We start from the raw sequence: 14,146 nt of genomic DNA, 5'->3' as shown, positions 1-14,146 counted from the left end.
AAAAGTTGGGTGAATTAAAAACTCAAAGGAGGTTCATGGCCAAGAGTAAAGATGTCCGAGTAACGATTATTTTGGAATGTACCAGTTGTGTTCGAAACGGCGTTAATAAGGAATCAACGGGTATTTCCAGGTATATTACTCAAAAAAATCGACACAATACGCCCAGTCGATTGGAATTGAAGAAATTCTGTCCCTATTGTTACAAACATACAATTCACGGGGAGATAAAGAAATAAATCGAATCAAGTGCTCGTATGTCACCACTTACCGAGAATATGAAAATATGACATTAGGTATATAATATATTAAGTATAAGTATAGAATTAGTTATATATAACGCATATTTTCTTTCTATATTATTAATATTATTTCTATATTATTAATATATTTTTATTTTTATTTATATATATTTAAATTATATATTTAAATGATAAATAATAATAAAATAAACAATAATAAAATAAACAAACCAAATCCTATTTATTATATTAATTCTATAATTTGAATTTTCAAAATAGGATTTTAGAAATAGAGATAGGGATAGGATTCTTTTTAGAAATAAGGAATAAAGAAATCATGGATAAATCCAAGCGACTCTTTCTTAAATCCAAGCGATCTTTTCGTAGGCGTTTGCCCCCGATCCAATCGGGGGATCGAATTGATTATAGAAACATGAGTTTAATTAGTCGATTTATTAGTGAACAAGGAAAAATATTATCTAGGCGAGTAAATAGATTGACCTTAAAACAACAACGATTAATTACTATTGCTATAAAACAAGCTCGTATTTTATCTTCGTTACCCTTTCTTAATAATGAGAAACAGTTTGAAAGAAGCGAGTCGACCACTAGAACTACTGCTCTTAGAACCAGAAATAAATAGGCTTACCCCTTCAAAAGAATCGAATCCGGTTGGGGAAGAAAAAAAATCTTTTTTTTATTGAGCGCCTTCGCTCATCTTGTTTTGATGACCTTATCAGAACCTTATCAGAATCAGAATTTTTTATCATATTAATTTCTACTCTACCTTCCCCGAGTTCATTCTCGAGGGAACCCCATTTCATTTAAAGCATTTCGTTGGATTCCTTCCGATCTCCTTATTTTCTAATCTCGTTGGAAATCATATAAAGACAATTCCTATTTGAGATAGCTATTTGTGCAAGTATTTTACGATTCAGAAGCAACTGTTTCTTGTACAGATTGTGTATTAATCTACTATAACTATAGGATACCCCCACTCCGCGAATTACTGCATTTATTCGAGTGATCCACAAACGACGAAAATCCTTTTTTCCTATCTCTATCCCGATGAGCCGAAACCAAAGCTCTTATTCTTTGTTGAGTAATAGTTCGAGTAAGTCTTGAATGAGCCCCTCGAAAGCTTGATGCAAATAAACTAATTTTTTTTCGACGTCTACGAGCTATATATCCCCGTTTAATTCTGGTCATTGAATAAAAGAAATTTTGATGAATAACTAATTCTTTCTTTCAGTTATTCTTTTCTAGTCTATTAATAACAAAACGGATTCTTCCAATGTATAAAATAAAAATTCCAATGGCTTTTGCTACTCTAACCGTCCCGACCACGATTTTTCCTTTTTTCTAGGCATTTCATTTCGCCTTGAAATAAGAAATTGTATTGATACTAGGTATCAAAAAAAGCATATTAACTAAAATAAAGGAGTAAATAGAAATGGATAAATAAATAGTGGGTTCCATCGTTTCTATGGTTACTTCTTAAACGGTGAGGTCCTCTCTATACACCGGAGCTCATTCCTTCATTTAATTGGTAACTTGTACAGTTCACACTCTTCGGCTCTACTCATAAATTTTCCAGTAATAGATCTTTCACAACGAGATCTATCTTATACAGTAACGGTATGTAAGGATGAGGATTAATTGGGCAGCTGACCCTGTTAGTCCGTTCTTTGCAAGAGTCGAAGCATAATCTTTTTGCTTTTTAAATAGGATTTTCCCCGCTTAATGGATAAGCATTTGCTACCAATGGGGAATTTTTTCTCATCTTAAATTCCAAGATTGGATTTGCGCCAATGGAAACCATAAATTTCATACACAATAGAAGGATATGGTAGATCTATCTTTTTTAGATAGTGAACGGACGAACCCCATTCTATTCACTGGTATGGATCGTTGATACTGAAAAAGTTGTTTCTTTTTTCTCAGCCCATGATCTGAACAAGTCGCACATACACCCTAGTACATGTTCCTCGGCGCTGAGGACATCCCCCAAGAGCAGGGGATTTCGTGACATTTCTAATTGGCTGTCTTGCATTTCTAATAAGTTGTTTAATAGTTGGCATACTGAATCATATACATAATAGACTGGTTTAGATCGATCCTAACCAGATGATTCTGAATTACTTCTTTTTCTATTTAATAGATTAATAAAATATTAACCCCTTAGGCTTAAGTTAAGAAGGAAAGGAAGAAGAGGGATTAAATCAATCTTAATAAAATTGTGGATTGGTGTTAAATCGTTGCTATTGCTATTTGTTATTTAACTTATTTAACCGCTACAAGATCCACAATTCCATGAGCTTGGGCTTCTGTTGCTGACATAAAAACATCTCTTTCCATGTCTTCGGATACAACCCATAGGGGCTTGCCCGTTCTTTGTACATAAACCCTTGTGAGGCTTTCGCGAAGTTTCAGTAGTTCTTCCGCTTCCAGGATAAATTCTCCTGTTTGTGCCTCATAAAAAGAACTAGCAGGTTGATGGATCATTACCCTGATGATATAACATAATAAAAGGTTCTTCTAACTCACATAATGAGGTGAGAAGAATAGCTAAAAATAGCTAAAGAATAATAAGAAAAAAAAGATAGAATTGAACAACCGTACAGGCATTTTTTGTGCATTGCATACGGCTTTCCAATGGAATTCTCTTTTTTCTTTCATCGAAAAAAGAAAAAGAGAAAATATAGAGAGCGTCTATTAGACCCAGATCACTAAATAATCCAATTACCACCCTTCTTTTTTTTTCTTTTTTTTTCGGAAAAGTTCAAAAATACTATGATGGCTCCGTTGCTTTATATATTTATTTCGTCTGTAATTCAGCAATCCCAAAGTTTCTTTTTTTTCAAAAGAAAGAAAAAAATAGTCTTTTTTTTTTCGTACTCTTTTATTTTATAACATAAATATTGTTATAAATATTGTTAATAGCCTCTGGTGTGAAAAGAAAAAAAGTTTGTGACGCTGAGATGGGCCCACGAAAGCTAAGATAAAATTGGAAATGCCCTTTCTCTCATACTACTCTTTCGATACATAATCTAATGTTTTGAAAAAAAAAAGAAATCAAAAAAATTTCATATCGAATTCGAAGTGCCATGCTATTATTACTTACTAATTCATATTTCATAGGGCGAAGGCATAGTCTTCTTTTTTCTTTCCATCAAATAAAAAAACTCATTGGCGCCGAGCGTGAGGGAATGCTAGACGTTTGGTAATTTCTCCTCCGGCCAGGAGAAAAGATCCCATTGAAGCAGCCAATCCCATGCATATTGTATGCACATCTGGTTGCACAAATTGCATAGTATCATAAATAGCTACTCCGGGTATTACCCATCCGCCAGGAGAGTTTATAAACAAATACAGATCTTTGGTATCATTCTCTATACTGAGATATACCATAAGACCAATAAGTTGATTCGAGATCTCGCTATCAACCTCTTGGCCTAAAAAAAGTAATCTTTCTCGATAAAGTCGGTTGATTAGGATAAAATTGTATCCCTTAGTAGCCGTACAGGCACCTTTTGATGCATACGGTTCAACAAAAATTGCGAAAAAAAAATCAATGTGTAGATTCCAGCCATCCTTCGTTTTTTCTAGTGTGCCTTTTCTAACTTCTAATTTCTAACGAAGGGGCTTTTTCTTACATTTTAAAAATAAAATGAAATTCAAAATGAAATTAAAGAAAGATAAGTTTTGGCCCGTTTTCCTATAATCTATAATATAGAAAAAATTCGCTAAACTTATCGCACAAACTTTTCATTGATCTATTTTTTTTCATTGGGATTCAATCCAAATCATGATGTCATTTTCTTGTTCCTGAATGGGTTTCATCAATTTTTTATTCAATTTTTTTAGGTTTATGCTCTACTCCGAGTAAAGATCCGCCCGATTTTGATTTGCGCATATAGGACAAATGACCCAATACCACATCTTTTGCTATGATTTCATTTCCTTTTTATTTTAATTTAATTCCTTTTCTTTCATGTTTTCCGCCAAATATTCAACGTATTTCTCATATTATTCGATTGATTAATAGTTTGAAATCGTTCTTATTTCTATTTCGAATTTGTAAATAAAAAAGATTTATGATTATGATATAGGTGGTAATCATAAATGTATTACCAATTGGGTTTTTTCTAAACGGAGCCTGGATGCTTCATTTTTTCGGTCCAACCAAGCCAACCATAAATCAGTCTAATTGAAAATATTAATCTGGATACCCCCCCAAAAAAATGAAATGGATCTCTAATTGCACTTCATTACACTTCGCGCTACAAATTTTTGATAATTCAATCAATCTTTTTGGGGCGAAACAGAGGATATCTCGATCGGGCGAGAGAACGGGGGAATCCCATATGACCCAATATATTTGACAAGTCGCACTATACGTCAACCCAAACTGCATCTTCCTCTCCCGGATTTCGAAAAGGAACTTTTGGAACACCAATAGGCATTAAAGGAAAGAAAAAGAATTAAATACTATATTTCACTTTGATCTGGAAGCGTAATAATGGTCTTAATAATATTGGCCTCATATTTTATACATAGATAGAATAAGGCCATAAAATAAAGAAAGACAGAATGAATGAAAGAGAATTCTTACCAATAGGTCCTTTGAATGACGAACAAATAGGGATGCGTTCATTCATAAAAAATAGGATCAACCCCCATTGCGTATTGATACTTATCGGGTATAGAATAGATCTGCTTCTCTTTTTTCTTCTGAGCCGAATTCTTCCCTTAATTACTAATGGAATAGAACAAATATTAATCCTTTCTCCGAAAGAATCCACCGAAAAGGGGAGGTATTCCAATGCAATAAAGTTACATAGTGTCTATTTTTCGTTGATAAAGGGGTATTTCCATGGGTTTGCCTTGGTATCGTGTTCATACTGTCGTATTGAATGATCCCGGTCGCTTGCTTTCTGTTCATATAATGCATACGGCTCTGGTTGCTGGTTGGGCCGGTTCAATGGCTCTATATGAATTAGCCGTTTTTGATCCCTCCGATCCCGTTCTTGATCCAATGTGGAGACAAGGTATGTTCGTTATACCCTTCATGACTCGTTTAGGAATAACCAATTCATGGGGCGGTTGGAGTATTACAGGGGGGACTATAACAAATCCGGGTATTTGGAGTTACGAAGGTGTGGCCGGAGCACATATTGTGTTTTCTGGCTTGTGCTTCTTGGCAGCTATCTGGCATTGGGTATATTGGGATCTAGAAATTTTTTGTGATGAGCGCACAGGAAAACCTTCTTTGGATTTGCCCAAGATTTTTGGAATTCATTTATTTCTCTCAGGAGTGGCTTGCTTTGGCTTTGGCGCATTTCATGTAACAGGATTGTATGGTCCTGGAATATGGGTGTCGGACCCTTATGGACTAACTGGCAAGGTCCAACCTGTAAATCCGGCGTGGGGCGTGGAAGGTTTTGATCCTTTTGTTCCGGGAGGAATAGCCTCTCATCATATTGCAGCAGGGACATTGGGCATATTAGCGGGCTTATTCCATCTTAGTGTCCGCCCGCCCCAACGTTTATACAAAGGATTACGTATGGGAAATATTGAAACCGTCCTTTCCAGTAGTATAGCTGCTGTCTTTTTTGCAGCTTTTGTTGTTGCCGGAACTATGTGGTATGGTTCAGCAACTACCCCCATCGAATTATTTGGTCCTACTCGTTATCAATGGGATCAAGGATACTTCCAGCAAGAAATATATCGAAGGGTTAGTGCTGGGTTAGCCGAAAATCAAAGTTTATCAGAAGCTTGGTCTAAAATTCCTGAAAAATTAGCTTTTTATGATTACATTGGCAATAATCCGGCAAAAGGAGGATTATTCAGAGCGGGTTCAATGGACAACGGGGATGGAATAGCCGTTGGGTGGTTAGGGCACCCTATCTTTAGAGATAAAGACGGGCGTGAACTTTTTGTACGTCGTATGCCTACTTTTTTTGAAACATTTCCGGTTGTTTTGGTAGACGGAGACGGAATTGTTAGAGCGGATGTCCCTTTTAGAAGGGCAGAATCAAAGTATAGTGTCGAACAAGTAGGTGTAACTGTTGAGTTCTATGGCGGCGAACTCAATGGAGTGAGTTATAGTGATCCTGCTACTGTGAAAAAATATGCTAGACGTGCTCAATTGGGTGAAATTTTTGAATTAGATCGTGCTACTTTGAAATCCGATGGTGTTTTTCGTAGCAGTCCGAGGGGTTGGTTTACTTTTGGGCATGCTTCGTTTGCCTTGCTTTTCTTCTTCGGACACATTTGGCATGGTGCTAGAACCCTGTTCAGAGATGTTTTTGCCGGTATTGATCCAGATTTGGATGCTCAAGTGGAATTTGGAGCATTCCAAAAACTTGGAGATCCAACTACAAGAAGACAAGTAGTCTGATGCAAGATTGCTTTGTTATTTTTCGCTTCTACTTCTATTTGTGATTTGCCATAGGCTGCTGGAAAAATCTTGATTTAAATCGCTGCCTTTTCTTTGATTCTTGTTCTTTCTTTATTTTATTCGGGAGATGATTCCAAATAAACAGGTACGGAAGCTATAATTGTAAACCACGATCGAATTTATGGAAGCATTGGTTTATACATTCCTCTTAGTATCTACTCTAGGGATAATTTTTTTCGCTATCTTTTTTCGAGAACCGCCTAAAATTCTAACTAAAAAAATGAAATGATTTTTCATTATCTCAATTGAAGTAATGAGCCTCCCAATATTGGGAGGCTCATTACTTCAATTAGTCCCCGTGTTCCTCGAATGGATCTCTTAATTGTTGAGAGGGTTGCCCAAAAGCAGTATATAAGGCGTACCCAGTAAAACTTACAAGTAAACCAGATATAGAGATGGCGACTAAGGTTGCTGTTTCCATTATTATATAATTTCAAGATCACAATGGGTCTATGATAAGATTGTTTATTTACAGCGGAATGATATACAAAGTCAACAGATCTCACTGAATACAAAATAAGATTTATGGCTACACAAACCGTTGAGGGTAGTTCTAGATCTGGTCCAAGACGAACTGTTGTAGGGGATTTTTTGAAACCATTGAATTCGGAATATGGTAAGGTAGCCCCTGGATGGGGAACGACTCCTTTGATGGGTGTCGCAATGGCTTTATTTGCGATATTCTTATCTATTATTTTGGAGATTTATAATTCTTCCGTTTTACTGGATGGAATTTCAATGAATTAGATTCACAAGAATCACGAAGCCTCGCTTTTCAATACAAAAAGTGAAACTTTTAGTTCTCGGATTTTTAGCCCCATTCTATTTCGGTAGTTCGACCGCGAAATTTATTTGTTTCTGTATTTCCGGAATATGAGTGTGTGACTTGTTATAATTGATCCTATTGATAGTACAGAAAATGGGTCTGTCATCTTGATCGAGATAGTTTTATCCCGTCGGATAGTCATTCTAGTATCTGGAGCACGGAATATATGAAATGGATCACAAAGTATTTGAACTATGATTCATACTTAATATTCAAACCTCGTGGCCGGACTCAAAAAAAAATTCAAAGAAAGAGTTATATTATTTATAAATCGAAAGATTTTTTATTCTTTCAAACTCTCATTTAGTTTATGCTTATTTTGATCAAAGGACAAACCTTTCTTTTCTTTGTATTTTTTTTTATTATATCTATTCTATTGATTGAATAAGTGATGATCCAATGGTTCTTACTCAAAGAATCTTTGGACTTAGTTTGAAGGTTTTATTGAATCATCGCGGTTCTGGTATGAATCTGAAGTTTCAATTGATTCATAGGGTCTTAACAAGAGAATTCCTATCAAAAAGAAAGAAAACAAGAATAAAGCCACATTTCATACAAAGAACAAATCAAAGCAAAGAAAAATAAATAAGTAGGTAAATAGAAGATTCAAGAGGCCTGTAACGATCAACATAAAGACGACTGCGCCGACTTGATTTTTTGGCATTATAATTACAACTACAAAAAAGAGCTTTCGGATTTTCACTCTTTTGTGTCTTCAGATAAAATTGAATGAAAAGATTAAGAAGTTTCAAACTTTCTATTCCATATCCGTTTCAGCTATTACTTGGTTGTTTTTGTTTGAGCTGTACGAGATGAAATTCTCATATACGGTTCTCGGGGGGGGTCCTCTTGGTTTACCTATCTCAATAAAGTCTATGATTGGTTCGAAGAGCGCCTCGAAATTCAGGCGATTGCAGATGATATAACTAGTAAATATGTTCCTCCTCATGTTAACATATTTTATTGTCTAGGAGGAATTACGCTTACTTGTTTTTTGGTACAAGTAGCTACAGGATTTGCTATGACTTTTTACTATCGTCCAACCGTTACTGAGGCTTTTGCTTCTGTTCAATACATAATGACTGAAGCTAACTTTGGTTGGTTAATCCGATCAGTTCATCGATGGTCGGCAAGTATGATGGTCTTAATGATGATCCTGCACGTATTTCGTGTCTATCTCACTGGTGGTTTTAAAAAACCTCGCGAATTAACTTGGGTTACAGGCGTGGTTCTGGGTGTGTTGACCGCATCTTTTGGCGTAACAGGTTATTCCTTACCTCGGGACCAAGTTGGTTATTGGGCAGTCAAAATCGTAACAGGCGTTCCGGACGCTATTCCGGTAATAGGATCGCCTTTGGTAGAGTTATTACGTGGAAGTGCTAGTGTGGGACAAGCCACTTTGACCCGTTTTTATAGTTTACACACTTTTGTATTACCCCTTCTTACTGCTGTATTTATGTTAATGCATTTCCTAATGATACGTAAGCAAGGCATTTCGGGTCCTTTATAGAGAATATAGACCATAGCTATATTGTAACCAATAATTTATCTTATTACTTGGGGGAGGAACAATAGTATTTCATTGCTACAAATATGGATTATTGAAAAAAATAAGACATGTATTTGGATATTTCCTTTCAACTACAACAATATTCTATTATTTATTTGATATGACATGAATAGTTGAAGGAATTCCCCGAGAGAAAATGGATTATGGGAGTGTGTGACTTGAACTATTGATTGGGCCGTGCAGAAATATGCCTTTATCTGCTACATTGGAATTCACAACCAAATGTGTCTTTGTTTCAACCACCGTGTAAGCCCCATACAAAGGATAGGCTGGTTCGCTTGAAGAGAATCTTTTCTATGATCAGACCTGACGATGTTGTGTATAAATAGGGCTCCGTAAGATCCAGTAGAATAAGTGATTTGGCATAATCCAAATTAGATTTTAGTTTTTTTTTTTACTTTCTTATCTTAATAGTATGAAAATGCATTCATTTCTTCTGCATCGACCCGATTTAATTATACTATCGGAGTGAAACAAGGGATCTAAAGAAGAGCAAAGGCTAGACTATATTAGTAACAAGTAAATCCTTTGTATGTAAAAAATCTCGATATATTTTTGGGATAAAGGTGAATCGCAAGGCCTAAGACGACCCATAAAGCACTTGATCACGATCAACTTTGTACGCCTACTTGGGTATTGAGCATTTACCTGTAAAAATGAAATTCCTTGGAATGTATAATTGCAACTCCGTAAAATGGAATCGGGTACCTTTTTCTTACATATGGAACCATTCATATATGTGGGGATAACATATAGATTTATTTTAAACATATAGAATATAGATTTATTTTATAGGTATCCGTTTGTATCCATTTGATTCGATTGACTTTTGCTTGAGCCGGATGATGAAAAATTATCATGTCCGGTTCCTTTGGGGATGGATCTAGAAAATTCACCTATCCTAATAACAAAAAAACCTGACTTGAACGATCCTGTATTAAGAGCTAAATTAGCTAAAGGTATGGGTCATAATTATTATGGGGAACCCGCATGGCCCAATGATCTTTTATATATTTTTCCAGTAGTAATTCTCGGTACTATTGCTTGTAACGTGGGCTTAGCGGTTCTAGAACCTTCAATGATTGGTGAACCCGCGGATCCATTTGCAACTCCTTTGGAAATATTACCTGAATGGTATTTCTTTCCTGTATTTCAAATACTTCGTACAGTCCCTAACAAGTTATTGGGTGTTCTTTTAATGGTTTCAGTACCCGCGGGATTATTAACAGTACCGTTTTTGGAAAATGTTAATAAATTCCAAAATCCATTTCGTCGTCCAGTAGCGACAACCGTTTTTTTGATTGGTACTGCAGTAGCCCTTTGGTTGGGTATTGGAGCAACATTACCGATTGATAAATCCTAACTTTAGGTCTTTTTTAAATTGAATCAATTAAAAAAAAATATCATGATGTGCGTATCTAGGGAGTAGTCACTTCAAAGGCAAAGTGAATTCTCCCTAGATACATTTATTCAATTCTGGTCCGAATCTATGGATTGTGCTGAAGGTTCAAAATCCATTGGATTAAAAATTTTGATAAATCAATTTCGAAATGCTTTTTCTACTTCTTTTCTAGAATGCCCAATATTTGTTTTACATCTTCTATGCGAAAGTGTTCAATTTTCATAAGGTCTTCTCGACTGTTATTCAAAAGGTCCAATAATGTATGTATATTGGACTTTTTGAGACAATTATAGATCCTGGGAGGCAATTCTGATTGGTCAATAAAAATCGATTTCAATGCTATTTCTTTTTTCTTTTTTGTTAGTTTAACTAATCTATCATGAAACGGAAAAAAAGGTAAAGTAACATCGTGTTGATTGTTTTCTAAATGTAAGTTTTCTTCTTCCGCATGTAGAAAAGGAATAAATAAATCAATCAAATTGCGAGAGGCTTCATGAAGTGCTTCTTTCGGAGTTAAACTTCCATTTGTCCATATTTCTAGAAAAAGTATCTCCTGTTTTTCATTATCATTCCCATAACAATGAATACTATGATTCGCATTTCGAACAGGCATGAATACAGCATCTATAGGATAACTTCCGTCGTGAAAGTTCTTTGGCGTTTTTATACCGTATCCTCTATTTCTCTCGATTTGTAATCCAATACACAAATCAATTGGTTCGGTTAGGCTGGCTACATGCTGTGTATTATCAACGATTTCCACAGAAGGTGGTAAGATGATGTCTTGAGCAGTTACATATCCGGGACCCTTGGCACAAATAAAGGCGTTACGAGTTCCATACAAATTCCCTCTCAATACAATTTCTTTCAAATTCATTAAAATTTCATGGACTGATTCTTGAATACCTACTATGGTAGAATATTCGTGGGTATTTTCTCAGATTTTGCACGTGTAATGCATGTTCCTTCTAGTTCTCCAAGCAAAGCTCTTCGCATCGCAATGCCTATTGTGTCGGCTTGGCCTTTCATAAGTGGAGACAGAATAAAGCGTCCATAATAAAGGCGCTTACTATCTGTTCTTGATTCAACACACTTCCACTGTCGTGTCCGAGTCGAAGTAGAGACTTTTACTTTCTCTCGAACCATAGTAATATTATTTTATTTGATCAGATCATTGAATCATTTATTTCTCTTGAAATCTCTTTAGTTTCTACACGTCTTTTTTAGGGGTCTACAGCCATTATGTGGCATAGGGTTACATCCCGTACGAAACTTAATAGTATACCACTTCTACGAATAGCTCGTAATGCTGCATCTCTTCCGAGACCAGGACCCTTTATCATAACTTCTGCTCGTTGCATACCTTGGTCTACTACTGCTCGAATAGCATTTCCCGCTGCGGTTTGAGCAGCAAAAGGGGTCCCCCTTCTTGTACCCTTGAATCCACAAGTGCCGGCGGAGGACCAAGAGATTACCCGACCCCGTACATCTGTAACAGTAACAATGGTATTGTTGAAACTTGCTTGAACATGAATAACTCCTTTTGGTATTCTACGTGCACTTTTCCGTGCACTACTGCGCCCATTCCTACGTGAACCAACAACTTTTGGTATAGGTTTTGCCATATTTTATCATTTCATAAAGATAAGTCAGAGATATATGGATATATCCATTTCATGTCAAAACAGATCTTCTATTTTTATTTGTTTATCGCTTTCTTTAAGATTAGTTTCTTTTCTTTCAGGAGTTCTTTTTGGAATAGAAAGATTATCCTTGTCTTTGTTTATGTCTCGGGTTAAAACAAATTACGATAATTCGTCCCCTCCTACGGATTAGGCGACATTTTTCACAAATTTTACGAACGGAAGCCCTTATTTTCATAGTTGTTATTCCTTAAATTTTTCCGAATTCGCTTATTGGAAGAAAATAAGTTTCTTGAAATTTGAATTGGATCCCCCCAAAAGGAATCTTGAAGTTGAAAAAACTACCTAATCGTTCGAATCCTTGTTGCGAAGTCTATAAATTATACGCCCCCCTGGTTGAATCATAAGCACTTACTTCACTTTTGTTGACTCTATCCCACGTTGGTAAAACTCTCCCGAAACATAACCTAAAATCAGTTCTTCATTATCTAAAGGAATCCGGAGTGGGAGTGATTTACTAATTAAACCTTCATGAATCCATTTTTTTGTTCTTTTATTCCAGGTAAAACTTCCTTGACGTATCAACTACCGTAGGGCAGGAGGAGTTCTATTAGACAACCCGTGCTTTTTTCTTTTTTTTTTTTGCACAAATGGAGAGTTTCGGATACAATTCGTATACCGGACAGATTACCATATATAACACAAAATTTCTCCACCGATTCCTTCTAGTCGAGCCTCCCGGTCTGTCATTATACCCCGAGAAGTAGAAAGAATTACAATCCCCATCCCGCCTAAAATCCTAGGAATTTGTTGATAGTTAGAATAGATTCGTAGACCTGGTCGACTGATCCGTCGTAAATTTAAAATAGTTCTATGTGGTCCTTTTCTATTCCTTCTATGTCGTAGGGTTAAAACCAAAAAATATTTGTTGCGTTCCCGATGTTTCCTTACGTTATCGATAAAACCTTCTCGTAAAAGTATTTTAACAATGTTTTCAGTGATGTTAGTAGATCCTATTTGAATCGTTCCTTTTCTATTCATATCAGCATTTCGTATAGAGGTTATTATGTCAGCAATAGTGTCCTTACCCATGGTAAACTAAAATTTTTGTTGCTCCCGAATTTTGATATAACCAACGTGGTCTTTTTTTTTTACTTAGTAAAGGTATATACGTGAGACACAATCTACTAATTAATCTATGCCATTTAAATACTCTAAATACTCTAACTATACTTGGGTCTCGTCTTATAATACCTCGGGAGCTAATGAAACTATTTTAGTGAAATTTAACTGTCTCAATTCCCGGGCGATCGCACCAAAAATTCGAGTTCCTTTTGGATTTCCTTCTTGATCAATGACAACGGCAGCATTGTCATCATATCGTATTATCATCCCGTTGTCGCGTTTGAGTTCTTTACGAGTACGTACAATTACAGCTCTGATCACTTCTGATCTTTCTAGAGGTGTATTTGGTACTGCTTCCTTGATCACAGCAACAATAACGTCACCAATATGAGCATATCGGCGATTACTAGCTCCTATGACTCGAATACACATCAATTCTCGGGCCCCGCTGTTATCTGCTACATTCAAATGGGTCTGAGGTTGAATCATTTTTTTAATCTCTTTTTTCAATGTAACAAAGGACGAAGAAAAAAAGAAATATTGTTTGTCAAAAAAAAAGGAAACTCGCAATTGTTTTTTTATTCCCAAGACAAGACTTCTTTCCTTTGGTTCTATATTCCTATCCTGAAATAATGAATTGAGTTTTTATAGGCATTTTTGACGCCGCTATTGAAATAGCCTTTCTGGCTATATTTTCGGCTACTCCGCTCATTTCATAAAGTATTCTGCCCGGTTTAACGACAGCTACCCAATACTCGGGAGATCCTTTCCCCGAACCCATACGTGTTTCTGTAGGTCTTACCGTAACGGGTTTGTCTGGAAATATACGTACCCATATTTTTCCACCACGGCGTACATTTCGTGTCATTGCGCGGCGC

The 14,146-nt window shown here is 36.0% G+C and overlaps 4 protein-coding genes and 2 pseudogenes across 4 annotated transcripts in view; 2 read left to right on the top strand and 4 right to left on the bottom strand.

Moving 5' to 3' along the window:
* The first annotated feature begins 4,814 nt into the window (after nucleotides 1-4,814).
* LOC128037727 (photosystem II CP47 reaction center protein) lies at nucleotides 4,815-7,967 on the top strand. Its single transcript, XM_052627360.1, has one exon. The coding sequence runs from the start codon at nucleotides 5,116-5,118 to the stop codon at nucleotides 6,640-6,642; it is 1,527 nt and encodes a 508-aa protein (XP_052483320.1). The 5' UTR covers nucleotides 4,815-5,115; the 3' UTR covers nucleotides 6,643-7,967.
* Nucleotides 7,968-8,340: 373 nt separating this feature from the next.
* On the top strand, nucleotides 8,341-9,759 carry LOC128037730 (cytochrome b6-like). The gene is given in 2 exon segments (XM_052627361.1): nucleotides 8,341-8,380; nucleotides 8,383-9,759. Coding segments are annotated over 2 exon segments (696 nt in total). The 3' UTR covers nucleotides 9,039-9,759.
* A 745-nt stretch (nucleotides 9,760-10,504) lies between these two features.
* Nucleotides 10,505-11,710, bottom strand: LOC128037729 (DNA-directed RNA polymerase subunit alpha-like; annotated as a pseudogene).
* Nucleotides 11,704-13,380, bottom strand: LOC128037742 (30S ribosomal protein S11, chloroplastic-like; annotated as a pseudogene).
* An 8-nt stretch (nucleotides 13,381-13,388) lies between these two features.
* Nucleotides 13,389-13,757, bottom strand: LOC128037741 (50S ribosomal protein L14, chloroplastic). Its single transcript, XM_052627366.1, has one exon. The coding sequence runs from the start codon at nucleotides 13,755-13,757 to the stop codon at nucleotides 13,389-13,391; it is 369 nt and encodes a 122-aa protein (XP_052483326.1).
* Nucleotides 13,758-13,808: 51 nt separating this feature from the next.
* LOC128037731 (30S ribosomal protein S3, chloroplastic) overlaps nucleotides 13,809-14,146 on the bottom strand; it is a 2,979-nt gene continuing 2,641 nt past the window's right edge. Inside the window, exon 1 of the mRNA XM_052627362.1 lies at nucleotides 13,809-14,146. This exon is cut by the window's right edge and continues 2,641 nt beyond it. The gene's annotated coding sequence lies outside the window, so the exon portion shown is untranslated.

Source organism: Gossypium raimondii, unplaced genomic scaffold, assembly GCF_025698545.1.
Source record: "Gossypium raimondii isolate GPD5lz unplaced genomic scaffold, ASM2569854v1 Contig00271, whole genome shotgun sequence".
Taxonomy (NCBI): domain Eukaryota; kingdom Viridiplantae; phylum Streptophyta; class Magnoliopsida; order Malvales; family Malvaceae; genus Gossypium; species Gossypium raimondii.
The sequence above is the reverse complement of the archived record's forward strand: the minus strand, read 5'-3'. Positions and strand labels throughout refer to the sequence as shown.